Source organism: Pantherophis guttatus, chromosome 2, assembly GCF_059756535.1.
Source record: "Pantherophis guttatus breed Tessera chromosome 2, ASM5975653v1, whole genome shotgun sequence".
Classification (NCBI taxonomy): Eukaryota; Metazoa; Chordata; class Lepidosauria; order Squamata; family Colubridae; genus Pantherophis; species Pantherophis guttatus.
The window spans coordinates 278,300,494-278,322,288 of record NC_142064.1 but is presented as its reverse complement, the minus strand read 5'-3'; the positions used below and the strand labels follow the sequence as shown (position 1 = coordinate 278,322,288).

General features: G+C 47.9%; 2 protein-coding genes across 2 annotated transcripts in view; both read right to left on the bottom strand.

Annotated features, from left to right (window-relative positions):
- Window positions 1–5,848, bottom strand: part of LOC117668168 (uncharacterized) — a 59,376-nt gene extending 53,528 nt beyond the window's left edge. The window contains exons 1-4 of the mRNA XM_087885334.1: window positions 5,625–5,848; window positions 3,722–3,961; window positions 2,746–3,021; window positions 1,908–2,195 (exon numbers count right to left, since the gene is read on the bottom strand). Coding sequence (XP_087741460.1) covers window positions 1,908–2,195; window positions 2,746–3,021; window positions 3,722–3,961; window positions 5,625–5,697 — 877 coding nt within the window. The 5' untranslated portion in view covers window positions 5,698–5,848. The remainder of the gene's footprint in view (window positions 1–1,907; window positions 2,196–2,745; window positions 3,022–3,721; window positions 3,962–5,624) is intronic.
- Window positions 5,849–10,242: 4,394 nt separating this feature from the next.
- On the bottom strand, window positions 10,243–21,464 carry LOC148115974 (major histocompatibility complex class I-related protein 1-like). The gene is made up of 10 exons (XM_087884606.1): window positions 21,216–21,464; window positions 18,999–19,244; window positions 18,023–18,298; window positions 16,103–16,381; window positions 13,423–13,512; window positions 12,872–12,901; window positions 12,163–12,195; window positions 11,557–11,601; window positions 11,000–11,033; window positions 10,243–10,747 (listed from the first exon to the last, which is right to left on the bottom strand). The coding sequence occupies exons 1-9, from the start codon at window positions 21,286–21,288 to the stop codon at window positions 11,014–11,016; spliced, it is 1,092 nt and encodes a 363-aa protein (XP_087740732.1). The 5' UTR covers window positions 21,289–21,464; the 3' UTR covers window positions 10,243–10,747; window positions 11,000–11,013.
- Between the last annotated feature and the right edge of the window lie 331 nt (window positions 21,465–21,795).

Here is a 21,795-nt window from a genome sequence, read left to right as displayed (position 1 = left end):
AATCAATCAATCAATCAATCAATCAATAAGAAAGGGGAAGGAGAGGAAGAAAGGATCGTGGACAAGAGCAGGAGAGAAGGTGAGAAAGGGGGAAAAGAGGGGAGGAGTGGGGGAGAGGAAGGGCAAGTAGGGGAGGAGAGGAGGAGGAAGAAAGTAGAAGAAGAGAGGAGGGAGGGAGGGGAAAGAAAGAAGAAGGAGGAGAAGAAGGTTTGTTCTGAAAAGAGGGAAAAGAGATGTAATAAAATATAATAAATAATAAATGTAAATGTAATAAATGTAATTAAAATGTCTTATTTTTATGCTTCCTTTAGAAAAAATATTTATATATATGATCAACTATGGATAAGAGAATGTATATTTACAATTTGTGTATAAGAAATAAAAAACTTTTTTCAAAAAAAACAATGCTGCCTGTAGGGAAGGATTTCGTAGGGATTCTGGCTGCAACTCTCAGAGAAGCTCTGTCCCACCCACAGCAGCTCAGTCAACACAGAAGGACATGGGGTTGGGTCAGTGGATGACTCTGTTTCACTTACATATCAGGAAGAGAATCAAAAGGCCCACGATCACAAAGGCCGCAGTGCCAACAATTCCCCAAGGAATCCGCCATACGCCTCCTAAAAAAGGAGAAACACGGTTTCTATTAGACAGGTGCTGAGTTGCCTGAAGTGGAGATGCTGATCAAGGGAAGCCTTTCCCAAGCTGCTCTGGCCTCCAGGAAGTGCCCCCACCTGCAGGAAGCCCCTCCCCTCCACAGGTGCAGAGGGCCCAGGGGCTTCAGCCCAGGCAAAGATCAGGTGAAGCAAATGCATCAAACTGATCCCCCTCCCCAGTTCACCTGCCACCAATAGCCTCCCACTGGCCAGTACGCTCGCACAGAGTGGGCCTCCTCCGGGTGCCGTCCGCCAGACAATGTCGGCTGGCGACCCCCAGGGGGAGAGCCTTCTCTGTGGCGGCGCCCACCCTCTGGAACAACCTCCCCCCAGAGATACGTACAATAACAGACCTCCGGATTTTTCGTCGGGCCCTGAAAACCTATTTATTTCAACTAGCTGGGCTGGCTTGAGTTAAATTTTAAATTGATTTTAAATTGGATTGTTTTAATTTACGGCCAAAATATTTAATTATTTTAAACTGTTTTTTAAATTTTGTATGTTCTGTTTTTTACTTTGGCTGTTCACCGCCCTGAGTCCTAATTGGAGAAGGGCGGTATAGAAATGGAAACAAATAAATAAAAAATAAAATAAATAAATAAGATAAATGGAGGGAGAAGGAAGCAGGTGCGGATTGCAACCGTTCGAATATTATAGTTTTGCAAAAGAGAATAGCTCTGAAGCAGCTGACAAAAGTCCAGCCTCCCCTGCTGAAAGGGGCACTGAAGGACCGGAGGCAACTTGTCCCATCAGATAATTCTGCCAGAAAGCAAAACAGAGTTTCCTATCTCTCAATCTCTTCCATCTCCGTATCGTATCATATTTTCCTACCTTTGTTCTCAAGTGTCCACTTCCAACTCCCCTCTCAATCATCTCTTCTTTACCATCACGAAACACAACCCTAAATTCTCTCCTTTCCCTCTGGAAAGTTTAGAAAACCATCCAACACTGATGAACAGCCTAGTTCTACATTTTTTAGATTTACTTTATTTATTTAATAAACATATATGCTGCCCATCTCACCAAGACCTAACGTGTGTCACAGCTGCTCAATCTCTCACCCGTTTCCTCCTTCCAAGCCTTCCAAGGACTCCTAAATTCCCTCCTTTCCCTCTGGAAAGTTTAGATGACAGCATCCAACACTGATGAACAACCTACTGCTACATTGATGTTTATTTACTTTATTCATTTAATAAATTTATATGCCACCCGTCTGACTGAGAGGTGACATTTTGTAACTTCTCAGTCTCTCACCTGTTTCCTTTTTGAAAGACAAGACCAGGGGCTCCTGCAAGCTTTCGTGCTCCAGATGACACCGAAAACAATCCCTCTCCTTGGGGTCGATCTCAATGCTGAGCTGGACATAATAGGTCCCGTCCGAGTTGGGGGCCACGTTCCTATGGAGGGTCCCATATTTGCAGGCCTCTCCATCCCTCGTCCAGGTGGTCTGGATCTCCTTGGGGTAGAAGCCAAAGGCCTGGCAGATGAGGACCTCCAGACTGTCATCCACCACTTTGTGGGTCACCTTCCCAACTGGGGGCTCTGTAGAAACAGCAAAATCCGAGTTCCCAGGATTTAATAGTAGGGAAGTCCTCATTTGGCCATCCTCTCCCACTGCTCCCTCTCCTCTCCTGAATCTCTGGGACCCTCAAAGATGAAGGCATTGAACTCTTTAGCTTTATTTTTGAAAGGGGCACATACCAAAATAATTGTCCTGCTTGGGGGCTGATTTGGTTTTCATATCCCACATTGAATTTGTTCAAATTCTTCCAGATAGAAATTAAATTTTGGTTCAGCCCCAAACACAGGATGTGAGAATTAAGACTTTCTTCTGTTTTGCCAGATTTCCTCATGCAAATGGATCTCAGCCTCCATCTCTTGCTTAATTAGTTTGTTTTTTTTCTTTGAAAAACTTATTTTAGGGGGCATGGAAGGTGATTTCCCCTGCTGTCCTCCTGTAGTTTGATTTGGTAAATCTCTTCCTGTCAGGTGTGTGAAGCCTGACTTCTCTGTGTATGGCAGAAAATATGGGGGGGGGGAAGAGGGAGCCCAGAAAACAAATTGTACAACCAGGGCCCATTTGTTCACTCACCTGTCTTCTTCAGAGACTCCTTCTGGTTGGGCAGGTATTTCTGCATCCTCTCAATACACATCTTCTCAATGTAGCCCTTATACCTCTTGGACCTCCGTGGGTCATTGTCCCACTTCTCCTTGACCTTCTGGGCCTGGGGCTGAGCTGCCACCCATCTGAGGGTCTCCTTGTCGAAGCTGACAAAGTCCATCCCATCGTGGCCATAGTGCAAAAACCCTCCTTTACTCCCGTCTTCTCTGAGTTCACAGCCCAAACTCGCCTGCCAGGTGTGAAGCCCTGAAAGATGGGGTAGGAATAGTCCAGAGTTCCTCTCCCCTGGAGACCCCACCCTTGACTCAAACGTTTCCTTCCATCCCACCAGCTGAGCCTGAAGCTGAAATACTTTGGCCACCAGATGAGAAGAGGGAACTCCTTGGAGAAGACCCGGATGTTGGGAAAGGCGGAAGGAGAAAGGAGAAGGGGACGGCAGAGGATGAGATGGTTAGACAGGATCATCAATGCAATGAAAGGGGTGAAAATGGATCTTTCCTCCCCTCTTTCTTACGGGGGCGGAGGGGGAGATCTCTTTTGTGATCAAGGACTGCACTTAATCTCTTGAGATGGGACCAGATCATGAAGACCATGAGAGAGATCTTGGAGGGGGGGGAAAGGTGCTTTATTTCCTTTACAGGAAAGGATCTCTCACCGTTAAGCCCTTTGCAGCCCTTGGTGGTCAAACGAGATTTTCCTTTCCAAGTCATGTCACCCATCCAAGGCTCCAGGCACCCACTTTCTATTCTTTGCCTGCTTTGGAGGTTCTCAAGTCATCCAAGTCAGGGTTGCCCCAAAACTGCTTTTTCTGAAACTTTGGGACCTTTGGAAAAAGCACCTTTGGGATTTTGCCTGCTTCCCTCTTCTGATGATTACGGTGTCAAGAGGCACAAAGGGAGATTAGAGGGAGAATTTGGGGCTTGAAGGCAAATCTGCCTCTGCTTACCTTCAGTCTGGTGGCCGAGATTGGATAGCCAGTGCAGGTCAGTCCTGAACACCTTTTCAAGGTCCACCAGGTTCTTCTTCTCCTCTGCTCCCATCCAGGGCACCAGAAGCTCCATCTCACTGGTTTGGTGGTGGTTTCGAGCGATGGGCTGATCATCCAGGAGGATCACAGAGAAGAACTGGGACCGGCTGGATTCTGACACCCTCAGATAGGAATAGCGCAGGGAGTGCCTGGGGGAGCCTGGCAAGAGAACAGGGTGAAGGGTAGAATTGAGGAGGGGGCTCTGCAGCTCCGGCTCCTCCCTGGTGAGGGGGACCTCTGGGTTCACACAGCTGCTTGTGGAGCTGACCCCCACCTGACCCTACATACTGAAAGCCAAATCTGGCTCTAGGTTCTGCCTCAGTTTACCTTCCCAATAAGCAACTGAGTCGGAAGATCTGTCAGATTTGCCTCCTTTCAGTACTCAAAACCCCCGACTCCATTTTCATAGAGAGAGGTACTTTTGCTGAGTTTGAACTGAATGCAACCAAAGAAAAGGAAGGTCTGAGGCAACAGGGGCGAAAATCCCATATAGAAAGCATTCTTAAAACCCTCCCCCCAATGGCCCAGTCGGGATTATCCAATCCACATCCGCCCAAGGGATCTTGTGGGGTGCAGCTTCTGATGGCTCACTTCCCCTCCCAACTCTCCAGACAGCTCCCCCTCCCCCCCATTTCAATGGCAGCCGTAGCAAGCAAGTACTATAAAAGTACTGACAAGATCCCTTAAAGGAAGCTTATTAGGGGACCCTGATAAAGTGGGGTCTCTCTATGCAAAAGGGAGAGAGGACCTGAGCCCCCCGTTGTCCCCCCTTTTATAGTTGACACAACAAAGAGGAAAGCTGATTGGACAGAATAAAAGCAACCTCCCCTTTGCATAGGATATCAATTACACATAGCCAAACATGTTACATATTTGCTCATCACACAATATCACACATGTTCCATGTTCCTTAAAATGAGGTCTGAGGTCAGAAGGGGCGTCATTGTAAGGGAAAAGGTGGTTTAGAGTTCAGGAAAGAGATAAACCAGACCCCAAGTTGTTCTAACAAACTTTTCTTCTCTGGAGTTAGTCTCCAGCTTCTTTACCAGTTTAGGAATGGTAAAAGCTCATAAACGGGGCCATCATTTTAAAAGAGAGGAAATAAAGCAAATGAAGATACAAGCTAACCATGTTAGTTAACCAATAACAAAACCCACGTCCTTTGCCCCTCAGTGCCCACTGCCGGGAGGACCAGCAGGGCAGAAGCTGCCTGTAGCTTCACAGCAGAGTACGGAGTATGGAGACTTCCAGGGCTGGGAACTGCACAGATTAACAGAGGAAGGGAGGAGACTCCTCCACGCCCGGGTTTTCACGCGTCGTGTGAACGCGACCTGAGGCTTTGGCCAAGTGGGGCCCGGGGGCAGAGCCGCCCCCTCCTCAGCCCTTCAAGGCGGCGTCCACATGTTCCCCATTTCATCCGGTAGAGGCGTCGGGGTTCGGGCTGTACGGGTTGGCTAGTCTCAAGGCTGGGGATGTTGGGATTTGGAGTCCCTCCCCACAGCATGCCAACCCAGCGACTCCTGAGGAGGAGGAGGGGGGGACCGATCCCCGCGGCCGCCTCCCCAGCTGTGTCAGGCTTGGAAGACGATGGCTAGGAGAGGGACGTGCCGAGGCTGCCTCGCTCCTGCCCAGCCTCCCCTTCCTTCCTCCGCGCTCAGGAAGGCCGGAGGGGGAGAGGCGGAGAGGGGCAGCGCTGCTTCCCAATGCGGAGGGGAAGTGAAAGTGAAAGTGAAAGTGAAGCCTCACAGGGGCTGAAGGGGGGAGAGAGACCCCCAACCCCGCCTGCCTTTCCGCCCCCTCGCCCCTCCTTCCAAAAACTCACCGCAGCGGCCCCCCGGCACCCAGGAGCCCAGCAGTCCCCAGAGGAGCAAGAGGGGCGCCCGTCGCAGCAGCATCGCCCCCTGGCCAGGCGCCGCTTCGCCCCCACGACCCAAGAGACCAGCATCCCCGACAGGGACAGCGACCGTGGCTTCCTCCCCCCCGCCCCAAACTCCGCTCAAGGTCTCCGCCTCGCCCGCCCGGGACGAAGAGCTCCTGCTCCCTTGGCCCTTCAGGGAGGAGGGGGGGACCCTTTGCCCCCGCCTCCGAGGTCCGCCAATAGCAGCGCCGCTCCCCCTCCCCCCCCCCCGCCCCATTTCCCCTGAAGTTCCCACCCAGGCTAAGTCCGCGGATCCGCCACGGAGGAAAGGAAACGGCGCTGCTCTCTGCACATCCTCCGGCACTTTTTTTTTTTAATTTGATTTATATGCCGCCCTTCTCCGGAGACTCAGGGCGGCTTACAATGCGTTAAGCAATAGCCTTCATACTTTTGTGTATTTTATACAAAGTCAGCTTATTGCCCCCACAAACCGGGTCCTCAATTTATCTACCTTAGAAAGGATGGAAGGCTGAGTCAACCTTGAGCCTTGGAGAGATTCGAACCAGCAGTAATTGCAGGCAGCTGTGTTAATAACAGGGTGCTTAGACCACTGTACTATCAAGGCTCTTATGGAAGGTCCGAGAGGCTGACCTTGCCCTCAACACGCAGAGACCCCCCCCCTCCCCTCTTAATGTTCTCACCAGCCAGCATGCAAAGGACCGGATTGCGCCTGGTGCCTGAACGCAGAATGACAGAGCTGGAAGGGACCTTTGGAGGTCTTCTAGTCTCACCCCCTGTTAAGCTGGAAACCCTATTCCGTTCCAGACAAGTGGCAGTCCAGCCTCTTCTTAAAAGCCTCCAGTGATGGAGCACCCAAAACTTCTACGTTTTCCTTTTCTATATCCAGTTTAATGGAAAGAAGGACGAGGGGAGACATGATAGCAGTGTCCCGATAGCTCAGGGGCTGCTACAAAGAAGAGGCAGTCAAGCTCTTCTCCAAAGAAGGCATGAAAGAAGCAATGGAGGGAAACTAACCAAGGGGAGAAGCACCCCAGAACTAAAGAGAAATTGCCTGAGAGTGAGGACAATTAATCAGAGGAACGACTTTCCTCCAGAGGTTGTGAATGCTCCAACAAGTGGCCAGGACAGAAGGTCTCCCACTTGCTTGTTAACCCCCAGGCAAATAGGGTCTCCTTGGCTCTCTTTATGGTTTCTGGGGGTGTGTGGTCAGGGTCAGGCCCACAAGAAGCTGGCCGGGAACCCTGGGGTGCCAGAGGAACTTCCGGAGCATCATAACCAGATGTGGGCCTGGCCGGATGTTTCCAAACTCAGCCAAGGGATGGGGAGGGGCTCTCCTCAGGTTTATAGGCATGAACCTTCCCAAGCAGAGCCAAAAGAGGGTGAGCCATTTGTTGGGGAGGGGGGCAGCTGTGTGTGGAAGGAGATGGAGCTGCAGTGCATGTGAGGGATCTCACGAAGAACGATGGTTCGTTGAGGGTGCTTCCAAGAAAAGGTCAGCACGCAAGGATGCAATCAAATTAAGTCTTTATTTAGAAGTAAAAGTAGAGTAAAATAAGGTCCCAGGCATGGAGGCATCCATGCCTGGATTGAGCCCATGGGTCAGTCCCATAGGAGACTAGAGCAAGAGCAGGCAAAAGAGAAAGGGTAAAAAGGGGCAAAAAAAGGGGGGAGCAGCCCCTGTGCAGGGGTTCTTATAGGGGCTCCTGGCCCCTCCCTTACAAGGTGTGTGAGGGGGCTGGAGGGCCATTAACTTTCCCCAATGGGGCTGCAGGGGCCGGAGCCCCTTGACCCACCAGTGGGATCAAAGGTGCCTCTTTGCCCCCATCTGGTGGCCTTTGAAGAGACTGCCACGGCTGGCACAAAACACCTAACAGTGCAGAGCCCCCCTAATTCTCCCTCCTCCCTCTCCAGGCTCTCCCTCACCCTCCCTGGGTTATTCCTATCTGCATCTGGCAGAGCCCAGCCAAGGGCTGCCTGCATCCTTCATTGGGGGCGGCCTGGAGGGTTAGATTCGCTTAGCAATTGTTACTAACTTAACAATTGCAGCGGTTCACTTAACAACGGTGGCCAGAAAGGTCGTAAAATGGGGCAAAATCCACTTAACAAATGTCTCGCTTAGCAACGGAAACTTTGGGCTCAATTGCGGCCATACGTCGAGGACTCCCTGTATTCGAGAGGAAGACGCTGGCAGGACTCCCTGTATTCGAGAGGAAGACGCTGGCAGGACTCCCTGTATTCGAGAGGCAGACAGCTGTCGAAGATAGCCACACATTCTTCTTCTGAAGTGGTTTCTTATACAGGGAGTCCTCGACTTACAACAGTTCCCTTAGTGACTGTTCAAAGTTACAACGGCAATGAAAAAAGTGACTTCTGACCGTTTTTCACACTTACGACCGTTGCTGCTTCCCTAGGGTCACACGATCCAAATTCAGCCGCTTGGCAACTGACTCATATTTATGACGGGTGCAGAGTCCCACGGTCATGTGAATCGACTTTTGTGACCTTCTGACAGGCAGAGTCAATGGCGAAAGCCACATACACTGAACGATTGTGTTACTCAGTTAACAACTGCAGTGATTTGCTTAACGACGATTTCTTTTCTGTGGAAAGGGGCCTTGGCAGTTTCAGCCTAAGTATCAAAAGAGCTCATGTGTAGGCAGTCCTCCAATCAAAACCATTCGTTTAGTGACCGTTCAAGGTTGCAACGGCACTGAAAACAGGTGACTTATGACAGATCTTCCTACTTACGACTGTCACAGCACCTCCCCCCCCCCATGCTTGCATGAACAAAATCTGGGCACTCGACAAACCTAGTGTGTATTTACAGTGGTTGCCGTATCCCAGAGTTATTTGATCACTGATGGCGACCTTCCCAGCTGGCTTTTGGCAAGCAGCCAATGGGGGAAGACAGATTTGTGTAACGACACGTGATTCACTTAACAATTGTCGTGATCTGCTTACCAACCATAGCAAAAAAAGGACGTAAATTAGGCACGACTTATTTAACAAGCTCCTTGCTTAGCAATGGAAAAATCTGATCACAATTGTGGTTGTACGTTCCTGTCGTCCAGTGATGGCTAACCTTTTTGTTGTCGTGTGCCAAAAGTGTGCATGCGCAACAGCGCATGTGTGCTGGCACCCATAATGTAATGTGCCCCCCGCGCATGACCCCCCACTGCATGTACGTGTGACCCCCCTCCCACTCCCCCCGCCCCTGATTTTGGGCCTAGCAGGCCTCCCTGCAGCTTCCCGGGACAAAAAACGGGTGGTGGGGGGTTTCCCCCCCTGCACATGCGATTGGATGTCTCCCGCATGTGCACTGCCCCCACGCATGTGCGGCAAAAATTCAAAAATCATCCAGCTGGCGGAAGGCGTGCGCACATGTGTGGTGGAGCTGAGCTGGGAATACGGCTTGCGTGTCCACAGAGGGGGCTTTACGTGTCACCTGTAGCACGCGTGCCATAGGTTTGCCGTCATGGCTGTACTTTTTTGTTGTATTGTCCTGGGTGGTCACTGAGGGAAAGAGAAGAAAGGTGACATGGGGGTTCATCTTCCTTTCTAGGGGAACAAAATGGCTGCCTTCTCCTCAAAGGAACAGACAGGAGTCACTCCAGTTCTTGCCTGTCTGAGTTCATTTCGCTCCCTCACGTTTTACCAGTCACAGTGAAATCAACAAGGAGGGTAAAATATCTCCTATTTCTAACCTCCCCAAACCAGCAGCAACTCAGGGGAGAGGAAAACAAAACCATTTATTTTCCGCAATCAATTGTGGCTAACTACAATATGTGACCTACAATATATATATGTTAAAGAGGAAGCAGCCTGGCTGTGCAGTTGTTCTCATGTTCCATTTTTCTAAAATCCATAAATGGGAATCAGGAAAAAATTGGGTACATTAATTATGTGTGAAACTTTGGATGGTCAAATATATGTGAATTAACTGTGCAATAATTAATTGAAACGCCACAAGTACTTTAGTTGCAGATATCTGAGAACGCACCCTTTTTGGTGATTGCATGCTAGCTGGGGAATTCTGGGAGCTGAAGTCCACAGATCTTAAACATCTATGGAGATTCTCAGTCATCCAGGTCATAGTTGTCCCAATAGGCTTGTCAAAAGAGAGAGAAAGAGAAAAAGGGAGGGAGGGAGGGAGGGAGAGATGAGACAGATAGAAGAGATAGATAGGAGAGAAAGAGAGAGAGAAAGAGAGATGATAGAAGAGATAAATAAAGACAGAGAGAAAGAGATAGGAGAGAAAAACAGAAAGAGAGAGAGAGGGGGAGAGAGAATAGATATGCAAGTATGGTCAAGATTAAACACTTATCACTCTCTCTTAAACTTAAAGTAAATTCAAGCAATTTTTCATTCCTTTCCTCCCCCCATTCTCTATGAACCAGGGGTGAAATGCTCCTTGTTTGGATCGCCCGAACGCACACTTTTTGGTGATTGCATGCTAGCTGGGGATCCTCTTTTTCTATTAATCCCATTTTATGTTTAATTGTGTCCATCATAGAGGAAATAAACTTAAAAGATGCATGGAGAGAAAGAAATGCAAAAAATAGACAATATACTTTTTATTCAAATAGACATTCATCATAGTCCAGAATAGACATGATATGAATCACAATGGAATTGACTTCTAATATAGAAGAAATTGATATAAAAGCTAATACCTGGGCAGATCATAACCCAATGACAATAAAATGGAAAGGACAAAGGAGAAGATCTAGATGGACCCGAAATAATACAGTATTAAAAGAAAAGGAATTTGTACAGAAAATGGAGAAAGATTTGGCTTTCTTTTTTTAAAGAAAATAGAAAAGAAGACACATCATTACAAAACCTTTGGGACAAAATAAATAATAACACATAGCATATTCTTTTCTCCATAGATCTTCAATAAAATAATAATAAAAAATAATTAAAAAAAAGTTACTGATTCAATGATAAAAGCAATGATGAAAGACCCAAAATCTATCCCTGAAGGGCTCTTCCTGAGAGTCCGGCCTAATTCAGAAGAAGTCTGATCCCTCCTCATTCCTCTATCTTTATGCTGAGCGTGTCCCCTGCAAAGAGGAAGGGAAAAATAACCAAGGGTTAGTTGGATCAAGACAGTGAGAGCCTGAGAGGTGCCACAGGATCAGAGTTTGGGGGTAGGAAGACCCCTCCCCCAAATTCCTTCCCTTCCAGTGTTTGAGATGAATTGGAGAGAGAAGAGGGATTTCCAAAGTATCTTCACCCTCACTTGGTCCTTGGACCCCAAAGCCCTCCCCTCCCTCCCTCCCTCTCCCCCCATATGCCCCCCCCAGTCCACTCACCTGCAAGGGGGCTGCTAAACGGTCTGGATGCTCCCTGGATTGGAGAAAAAGACACAGAATGAATCAGTGTCTTGTCCTGTGAGAAGGACAAATCTCCCTCTTCACCATTAAACCTCTTCAGCTTCACAAACTTCTTAGAGGACATAAAGCTTTTTATTAATTTATTAGTTAAACTTCCACCCCAAATATCTCATTAGGTGACTCTAGGCAGCTCACAGTAAAATTCAATAAAATGCCATATAGAATATTTAAAACAATAAATAAAAACCAATTTAGGAGGGGAGCACCACCAAGCATCAGTGCCAGTGCTATCAGAACATAATAAAACTTCATAGTGCAGGATCGACTCAGAGTTGGAAATGTAACCAAATACCAGGTTCATATTATCATATGTGGTGGACATATCCCAAAGCAAAAAAATATTGGGATAAAATAAAAAGAAGACTCTGGATATTTTAAAAAGTGGGAGCCTCTCCACTTTTCATCCCCTCATCCACCCAAAGTCTTGCAAAGGGACAGAATGGTTTTTGCAGCAGCAACAGCTTCTTCCAACTTACCCTGGTTTGAACTGTTGGATTCTGTGTCACCTGTTGGACATAAATCTGGGGGAAAATATTTTGAAGAATTAAATAAGATTATATTAAAATTTGTATGGCAAGCTAAAAAAGCGAGAATAAAATTAAAAATGCTACGAGATGTTAAAAGTAGAGGAGCTTTTGGTCTTCCGTTTTGGGAGCTATACTACCAAGCATCGGCACTTATGTGGGTGAAAGAGTGGATTAATTTGAGGAATACAAGATTACTAACACTGGAGGGTCACGATCTGCAATTGGGATGGCATGCCATTTTATGGGATGAGAAGGGTGAGATACATAGATATTTCACCTGCAAGAATAACGAATACGTACAAAGATAAATCTGTTAAATGTTGGAAATGTAACCAAATACCAGGTTCATACTATCATATGTGGTGGACATGTCCCAAAGCAAAAAAATATTGGAACGTGCAGAAACCGATCGGTTAACTTTAAAAATCAAAGAAAAAGAAGACTCTGAATATTTTAAAGAGTGGGGGCCTCTCCTCTTTTCATCCCCTCATCCACCCAAAGTCTTGCAAAGGAACAGAATGGCTCATGCAGCAGAAGAAGCTCCCTCCGACTTACCCTGGTCTGAAGTGTTGGATCCTCTGTCATTTGCTGGAAAAGAAAGAAAGAAAAAGAGGGTGAGGAGGTCCCTCTCTCGGCTTATAGGTGGAGAAGCTCAGCTCTTTCTGACTCCAGCTCCCTCCCTCCCTTTCTCTCTCCCACACCATCAAAGACCCACAAATAACATGAAGAGAGTTTGGATCAAACTGCTCTGACTAAAAGGCATCAGAAAGAATTCACACAAAACCAGAAGGCAGAGCTGATCTAAAAAGATACAGATGGATCCAAAGTTTATTTTCGTAACCAGTTCGTACTTAGTGAGCCTTGTGATGGGAGACCAAGAGGAGATCCAACTGGCATCCCCCAAAGCTCCTTTTCCCTCAAAATGTCCCCTTTGGATCCCTGATTGTATGGAGCTTCTGACTCCATTTGACTCTCAAGCCTTTCCTTTCTGCCTACTTGGAAAACAGAGCATTTTTTTTTTCACTCAGAGGGACCTTCTCATCTTCTTGAAGGTTCCTTCTCCCAGATGTTTCTCCTTGAGGACTCCGCTTCCAAGAACAGCCTGGCTGTAATGAAAAGGGGCCCCATCTTCCCCAGCCTGGTTCTTAGGATAAAGAGGAAGATAGCACACACAAACATACATATACCCCACCCCCAACTAATGGTGCCTCTGTGGTCCCTGCTCTAGGTTGGAGATTACATGTAAGGAGGACAAATCACTCACTTGGTGCTGCTCTGTAATCTCGACGTCTCTCTGAAAGGATAAAAATCAGTGAGAGCTCAAAAGAATTCACCAGAGATCATCCAAACTCTCCCTCTGTAGGGGGAAGAACTCCAGGAGATACTTCACAGTCACTTTGTCCCATGAACAAAGACAGAAAGACCTTCAAAATACAAATGTATCTCCTGATTTGCCCCAAGAGAGACCTGCTGCCTCTGAGATGGATGGAGGGGAATTGCGGGAAGCAGCAGCAGCAGCAACTGGGAGGGGAGGAAGATTTTCATGGAAATCCTTCTCTGCTGCTCTTTGATCAAGGCCTTTGAAAGGGACAGAACTGGGATGCCTCTTCCCAGCTCAGAAGAAGACAGGACTGCCTGAATCTCAGACTCAGCTGAATCAAGACTGGAGTCCCAGCAAGAGGCTGAGATGTTCCCCAAGAGGGCTGGGAAAACAGGACAGAAGGAAGCCCAGAAGAAGCTCCCCAAAGGGAGGGATTTGGGGGCAATCTCCCTCTCTTCTTTCCATCACCCCTCCTCCCCAAAAATGATACTTACTGAAGAATACCAGGATCCCAGCATTCACACCCACCAGGACAAGAGCAGCCAAAACGTAGCCGATGATGAGCCCCAGGTTGGATTTTGGTTCTGAATTGGGAGAAAGCGCAGATCATTGACAGAGAACCCCAAACAATCCTCCCAATCAGGGAAGAGACCTAAAGAAGTGAAAGCTGGAAATACCCCAAATTAAAAACTCCATGGGCTCATTTTTGTGTCCTTCTCAAGGTAACAGGAAGGCGCCTTGCTAACCGTTGTTAGAGGACGTGTCCTCATGACGCTGCCTCCTTCTCACCCCAGCCCAGCATGAAGGCAACTGAATTCATTTTTGGCTTTTCCACTCAAAAACAGCCGTTGACTCTTAGCAGCTTGCAAAACCAAACTTCACCAACACAATGTAAACAAAAAAATTTTTATAGGCTGCCCCAATAAGTCATGACTCTGAGTTGAATTGGGCACATCTGTATGCTTTTTTCTTCAGTTTGAGTGTTTGCATATTATTATTTAAAGTAAAATAGTTCATATCACTGATCATTTTTTTTTTTAAGTACAAACTTTCATTTCTTTGGCCAGTCCAGAAATAGCATAAAATTGTATTTTTTACTTCTAGAACTTCAGCATGAAAAATGGAATATGGTGATATCTGACTTCTGGATGGTCCCATAAATGGCAGAAATAGAATAACGGAATAACAGAATTGGAAGGGACCTTGGAGGTCTTCCAGTCCAACCCCCTGCTCATTCCAGAGGCCCTCTACCCTTCCAGACAAGTGGCTCTCCAGTCTCTTCTGAAACGTTTCTGGTGATGGAGCAGCCACAACTTCTGAAGGAAAGTTCTTCCACTGATTAATTGTTCTCCCCGTCAGGAAATTTCTCCTCAGTTCTAAGTTGCTTCTCTCCTTGATTAGTTTCCACCCATTGCTTCTTGTCCTGCCCTCAGGTGCTTTGGAGAATAGCTTGACTCCCTCTTCTTTGGGGCAGCCCCTGAGATATTGGAACCTATTATGTCTCCCCTAGTTTTTATTTTCATTAAACTAGAAATGCCCAATTCCTGCAACTGCTCTTCATATATTTTAGCCTCCAGGCTCCTAATCCTCTTTCTTGTTCTTCTCTGCACTCTTTCCAGAGTCTCAAAATCTTTTCTATATTGTGGCGACGAAAACTGGATGAAGAATTCCAAGTGTGATCTTACCAAGACATTATAGATTGGTATTGCTTGGGGGAGGGGAGGTTTGAGGAGGGAACTTTAAATTTAAATTTCTCTTGCACAAAATTCAGGATTCTCATTGAATAGCAATCATGCCACTTGTGAACTGATGCTTGCTAAAAACAACAACAAAAATAAAAGGAATATTTTATTTTGCCTGGGATATCGGCATAACAATTAAATTTGAATCTTTTTTGTATCGTAGTGACAATCATCAATAAAAAATTTGAATTTACAACCTTGGAAGTCCAGTGTAAAAACCGTTAAGGACACTTATGAGCATATACAGAACTCTTTGAGAGAGGGATTTTTTTGCTTGGTTTTTATGCTGAGCCTCAGGAATTCACATATCATGTCATAATATGATGGTTGCTGATTTGCTTCCAGGTGCAATTCAAGGTGCTGGTTGTCACCTTTAAAGCCCTTCATGGCTTGGATCAGGTGATCTGAGGGACCGTCTCTTCCCAGTCACATCTACCTGACCCATCAGAGCAGGGAGGCAGGGAATGCTGTGAGTCCCATCCACCTAGAGAGATACACCTGGTGGGATCCAGAAGAAGGGCCTTCTCTGTGATGGCTCCCTTCCTCTGGAACGTCTTCCCCAGAGATTAAAATGGCCCCCGCTCTAATACTCTTCCGGAAGGCGCTGAAGACCTGGTTCTGCCAGTGGGCCTGGGGAACCCAGAGTAGGATGGAGCCCATTAAATGGCTCGTGTGATCTGCTGTCGTCAGGGCGGGGGGTGGGGGGTGGGAGGTGGGGGGTGATTTTGTTATATTGTACTTTATTAATTTATTTGATTCTTTTTGTTAGTTTTTGTTGTTTTAAATGTGGTGTTATATTCTGTAAACCGCCTTGAGTCGCCATGGGGGAATAGGTGGCAATATAAATTCAATAAATCAATCAATAAAATAATGAGTAGTTCTTTCTTAGAGGAGCAACACACAGTGACCTTTGACCTTTAAAGCAAGAAACCCTGTTTGTCTGATGGGAAATAACTCAGACTTGGGAGCCTCTTTTCTGACTCCTGAGGCATCAGTCCAGCCACTCTCTGCCTTTCCTGAAGGCAGCTGCAGTTCATCAATTTTAGACAAAATCTGGCATTCAGAAAAGGGGCTACCGGACTCCTCCTGATTCTTCTGCTTTAGGAACTGTAAACAAAAGGAAATCTCTTTCTGGTGCTCAGCGTAACTGCTGCTTTTCTGCTGGGGGCAAGAAACAGGGAAGGCCTCAGAGAGGATCTAAGGGCATTTCATCAGGATCAGCCAAGTATTGTGATGGGATTCTGTAGCTTCCATCACCTGAAGCCAGTTCTATGGTCTGGTCCCTGCAGCTTCACCAACCTCAAACACTGGAAAAACCAGTGGATTAAAGCTCAGGTATGTTCACATCTGGACACATCTAGAGTCATATTTCTCTCCCACAACCCTCCAGCCTGCCAAAGAGCCCAGCCTTTCCCTCCGTGCAGCCTCTCACCCTTCAGTTCCAAGTCCAGAGGCTCCTGCAAGCCCTCGTGCTCCAGGTGACACTGAAAATGGTGCCTCTCCTTGGGGTCGATCTCAATGCTGATCCAGACATAATAGGTCCCATCCAAGTTGGGGACCACATTCCTATAGACGGTCTTGTACGTGTAGGCCTCTCCGTCCCTCGTCCAGGTGGCCTGGATCTCCTTGGGGTAGAAGCCAAAGGCCTGGCAGATGAGGATCTCCAGGCTGTCATTAACCATCTTGTGAGTCAATTTCCCCACTGGGGGCTCTGTAGAAACAGCAACAACACAATTCTCAGGATGTTCTGCTTTTTGTGTCCAGACGATTTAATAGTAGGGAAGTCCTCATTTGGCCATCCTCTCCCACTGCTCCCTCTCCTTTCCTGAATCTCTGGGACCCTCAAAGATGGAGGCATTGAACTCTTTAGCTTTATTTTTGAAAGGGACACATACCAAAATGTGAAAAGAGCCTTGGTGGCACAGCAGCTTAAACAGCAGCTTAAGTGGTGCTAAAGTGACACCAGCTGCCTGCAATTACTGCAAGTTCAAATCTCACCAGGCTCAAGGTTGACTCAGCCTTCCATCCTTTCAAGGTAGGTAAAATGAGGACCCAGATTGTGGGGGCAATAAGCTGACTTTGTATAAAAAAGAAGACTGCTTAGGGGGAGGGCCAAAAGCCTAATGCATTGTAAGCATCCCTGAGTCTCCGGAGAAGGGCGGCATATAAATTAAAATAATAATAATAATAATAATAATAATAATAATAATAATAATAATAATCCCTAGCCACAAACTGCATGAAGGCAAAAATTCAACATGTTACCACCAACAGCAAATGCCGCCTCTGCAATGAGAAAAAGGAGACAGTCGATCACCTGATCAATGGGTGCAGCAAAATTTCACAAACTGACTACCTACAACGCCATGACCGTGTTGCTAAGATCATTCACTGGAAATTGTGCCAGAAGTTTGGATTTGAGTACAGCAAAAACCACTGGGAACATCAGGTTGAGAAAGTTTTAGAGAATGAGAAACTCAAGATCTTGTGGGACTTTAGGATTCAGACGGACAGGCACTTGGTCCACAACACACCTGACATAACAATAGTTGAAAAGAAAAAAGTATGGTTCATTGACATTGCAATACCTGGTGATGCACGGATTGAAGATAAGCAGCAAGAAAAAATCACAAAGTACCGGGATTTGCAAATTGAAGTTGAGCGACTGTGGAAAAAGAAATCGTGTGTTGTCCCGATTGTAATTGGAGCCCTTGGAGCAATACCCAAAGGGCTACCCCGCTATTCTAAATTTGCCGGACTTGAACATTTTGACTCTACAAAAAACCACCTTACTCGGAACAGCTTATATCCTCCGACGATACCTTAACAGTTCCTAGGCCCTTGGTTAGGACTCGAGCTGCTGAGCTATTAACCAGCCTCAAAGGCTGTGAATCTCACTGAAGATTAAATAATAATAATAATAATAATAATAATAATAATAATAATAATAATAGTCCTGCTTGGGGCTGATTTAGTTTTCATATCCCACATTGAATTTGTTCAAATTCTTCCAGATGTTCCAGGTGGAAATTAAGAAATTCATCTTTTGATTCAGCCCCAAACACAGGATGTGAGAATTAAGACTTTCTTCTGTTTTGCCAGATTTCCTCATGCAAATGGTTCTCAGCCTCCATCTCTTGCTTAATTAGTTTGTTTTTTCTCTTTGAAAAACATATTTTAGGGGCATTGAAGGTGATTTCCCCTGCTGTCCTTCCATAGTTTGATTTGGTAAATCTCTTCCTGTCAGGCGTGTGAAGCCTGACTTCTCTGTGTATGGCAGAAAAATATGGGGGGGGGGGAAGAGGGAGCCCAGAAAACAAATTGTACAACCAGGGCCCATTTGTTCACTCACCTGTCTTCTTCAGAGACTCCGTCTGGTTGGGAAGGTATTTCTGCATCTTCTCAATGCACATCTTCTCAATGTAGACCTTATTCCTCTTGGACCTCCATGATTCATTGTCCCACTTCTCCTTGACCTTCTGTGCCTGGGGCTGAGCTGTCATCCATCTCAGGGTCTCCTTGTCAAAGCTGATGAAGTCCATCCCATCATGGCCGTAGTTCAAAAACCCTCCTTTGCTCCCGTCTTCCCTGAGTTCACAGCCCAAACTCGCCTGCCAGGTGTGAAGCCCTGAAAGATGGGGTAGGAATAGTCCAGAGTTCCTCTCCCCTGGAGACCCCACCCTTGACTCAAATGTTTCCTTCCATCCCACCAGCTGAGCCTGAAGCTGAAATACTTTGGCCACCAGATGAGAAGAGGGAACTCCTTGGAGAAGACCCGGATGTTGGGAAAGGCGGAAGGAGAAAGGAGAAGGGGACGGCAGAGGATGAGATGCTTAGACAGGATCATCGATGCAATGAAAGGGGTGAAAATGGATCTTTCCTCCCCTCTTTCTTACGGGGGCGGAGGGGGAGATCTCTTTTGTGATCAAGGACTGAACTTAATCTCTTGAGATGGGACCAGATCATGAAGACCATGAGAGAGATCTTGGAGGGGGGGGAAAGGTGCTTTATTTCCTTTACAGGAAAGGATCTCTCACCGTTAAGCCCTTTGCAGCCATTGGTGGTCAAATGAGATTTTCCTTTCCAAATCACGTCACCCATCCAAGGCTCCAGGCACCCACTTTCTATTCTTTGCCTGCTTTGGAGGTTCTCAAGTCATCCAAGTCAGGGTTGCCCCAAAGCTGCTTTTTCTGAAACTTTGGGACCTTTGGAAAAAGCACCTTTGGGATTTTGCCTGCTTCCCTCTTCTGATGATTACGGTGTCAAGAGGCACAAAGGGAGATTAGAGGGAGAATTTGGGGCTTGAAGGCAAATCTGCCTCTGCTTACCTGCAGTCTGGTGGCCGAGATTGGATAGCCAGTGCAGGTCAGTCCTGAACACCCTTTCAAGGTCCACCAGGTTCTTCTTCTCCTCTGCTCCCATCCAGGGCACCAGAAGCTCCATCGCGTTGGTGTGGTTGTCATATCGAGCGATCGGTTGATCGTCCAGGTGGATCACAGAGAGGAACTGGGGCAGCCCCCAGCTGGATTCTGACACCTTCAGGTAGGAATAGCACAGGGAGTGCCTGGGGGAGCCTGGAAGAGGAAGAGAGTGAAGGACAGGATTGAGGGGGGGTCTGCAGCTCCGGCTCCTCCCTGGTGAGGGGGACCTCTGGGTTCACACAGCTGCTTGTGGGGCTGACCCCCACCTGACCCTACACACTGAAAGCCAAATCAAAGGTTCTGCCTCAGTTTACCTTCCCAATAAGCAATTGAGTCGGAAGATCTGTCAGGTTTGCCTCCTTTCAGTACTCAAAACCCCCGACTCCATTTTCATAGAGAGAGGTACTTTTTCTGAGTTTGAACTGAATGCAACCAAAGAAAATCAAGGTCTGAGGCAACAGGGGCGAAAATCACATATAGAAAGCATCCTTAAAACCCTCCCCCCCAAAGGCCCAGTCGGGATTATCCAATCCACATCCGCCCAAGGGATCTTGTGGGGTGCAGCTTCTGATGGCTCACTTCCCCTCCCAACTCTCCAGACAGCTCCCCCTCCCCCCCATTTCAATGGCAGCCGTAGCAAGCAAGTACTATAAAAGTACTGACAAGATCCCTTAAAGGAAGCTTATTAGGGGACCCTGATAAAGTGGGGTCTCTCTATGCAAAAGGGAGAGAGGACCTGAGCCCCCCGTTGCCCCCCCTTTTATAGTTGACACAACAAAGAGGAAAGCTGATTGGACAGAATAAAAGCAACCTCCCCTTTGCATAGGATATCAATTACACATAGCCAAACATGTTACATATTTGCGCATCACACAATATCACACATGTTCCATGTTCCTTCAAATGAGGTCTGAGGTCAGAAGGGGCGTCATTGTAAGGGAAAAGGTGGTTTAGAGTTCAGGAAAGAGATAAACCAGACCCCAAGTTGTTCTAACAAACTTTTCTTCTCTGGAGTTAGTCTCCAGCTTCTTTACCAGTTTAGGAATGGTGAAAGCTCATAAACGGGGCCATCATTTTAAAAGAGAGGAAATAAAGCAAATGAAGATACAAGGTAACCATGTTAGTTAACCAATAACAAAACCCATGTCCTTTGCCCCTCAGTGCCCACTGCCCGGAGGACCAGCAGGACAGAAGCTGCCTGTAGCTTCACAGCAGAGTACGGAGTATGGAGGCTTCCAGGGCTGGGAAGCTCCACCACACACAGAAAGACAAACTCATCCCGAGTTAGATACAGATACGGATTAACAGCGGAAGGGAGGAGACTCCTCCACGCCCAGGTTTTCACGTGTCGTGTGAACGCGACCTGATGGTATTGGCCAAGTGGGGCCCGGGGGTAGAGCCGCCACCTCCTCAGCCCTTCAAGGCTGAGCCTTGGTAGTACAGTGGTCTAAAGCACCCTGTTATTAAGAACAGCTGCCTGCAATTACTGCAGGTTCGAATCTCGCCAAGGCTCAAGGTTGACTCAGCCTTCCATCCTTTCGAGGTAGGTAAAATGAGGACCCGGATTGTGGGAGCAATAAACTGACTTTGTATAAATATACAAAAGTATGAAGGCTATTGCTTAACGTATTGTAAGCCGCACTGAGTCTCCGGAGAAGGGCGGCATATAAATAAAAAAAAAAAAGGCGGCGTCCACATGTTCCCCATCTCATCCGGTAGAGGCGTCGGGGTTCGGGCTGTACGGGTTGGCTAGTCTCAAGGCTGGGGATGTTGGGATTTGGAGTCCCTCTACACAGCGGCCCGGCCCAGCGACTCCAGAGGAGGAGGGGAGGGGATCCATCCCTACGGCCGCCTCTCCAGCTGTGTCAGGCTTGGAAGACGATGGCCAGGAGAGGGACGTGCCGAGGCTGCCTCGCTGCTGCCCAGCCTCCCCTTCCTTCCTCCGCGCTCAGGAAGGCCGGAGGGGGAGAGGCGGAGAGGGGCAGCGCTGCTTCCCAATGCGGAGGGGAAGGGAAAGTGAAAGTGAAAGTGAAAGTGAAGCCTCACAGGGGCTGAAGGGGGGAGAGAGACCCCCCCACCCCCGCCTGCCTTTCCGCCCCGTCGCCCGTCCTTCCAAAAACTCACCGCAGCGGCCCCCCGGCACCAAGGAGCCCAGCAGTCCCCAGAGGAGCAAGAGGGGCGCCCGTCGCAGCAGCATCGCCCCCTGGCCAGGCGCCCCTTCGCCCCTACGACCCAAGAGACCAGCATCCCCGACAGGGACAGCGACCGTGGCTTCCTCCCCCCCGCCCCAAACTCCGCTCAACTTCTCTGCCTCGCCCGCCCGGGACGAAGAGCTCCTGCTCCCTTGGCCCTTCAGGGAGGAGGGGGGACCCTTTGCCCCCGCCTCCGAGGTCCGCCAATAGCAGCGCCGCTCCCCCTCCCCCCGCCCCATTTCCCCTGAAGTTTCCTCCTCGGAGGAGAGGAAACGGCGCTGCTCTCTGCACATCCTCCGGCACTCTGGAAGCTCCGAGAGGCTGACCTCGCCCTCAACACGCAGAGACCCCCCATCTCCCCCTTAAAGTTCAGGTTCAGCCAGGTTCAGCATGCAAAGGACCGGATGGCGCCTGGTGCCTGAACGCAGAATGACAAGACTTGGAAGGGACCCTGGAGAGAGCCTCCATTCTCAGGAAGTGCAGCCTCTTCTGTGCCTTCTTCACAAGCATGT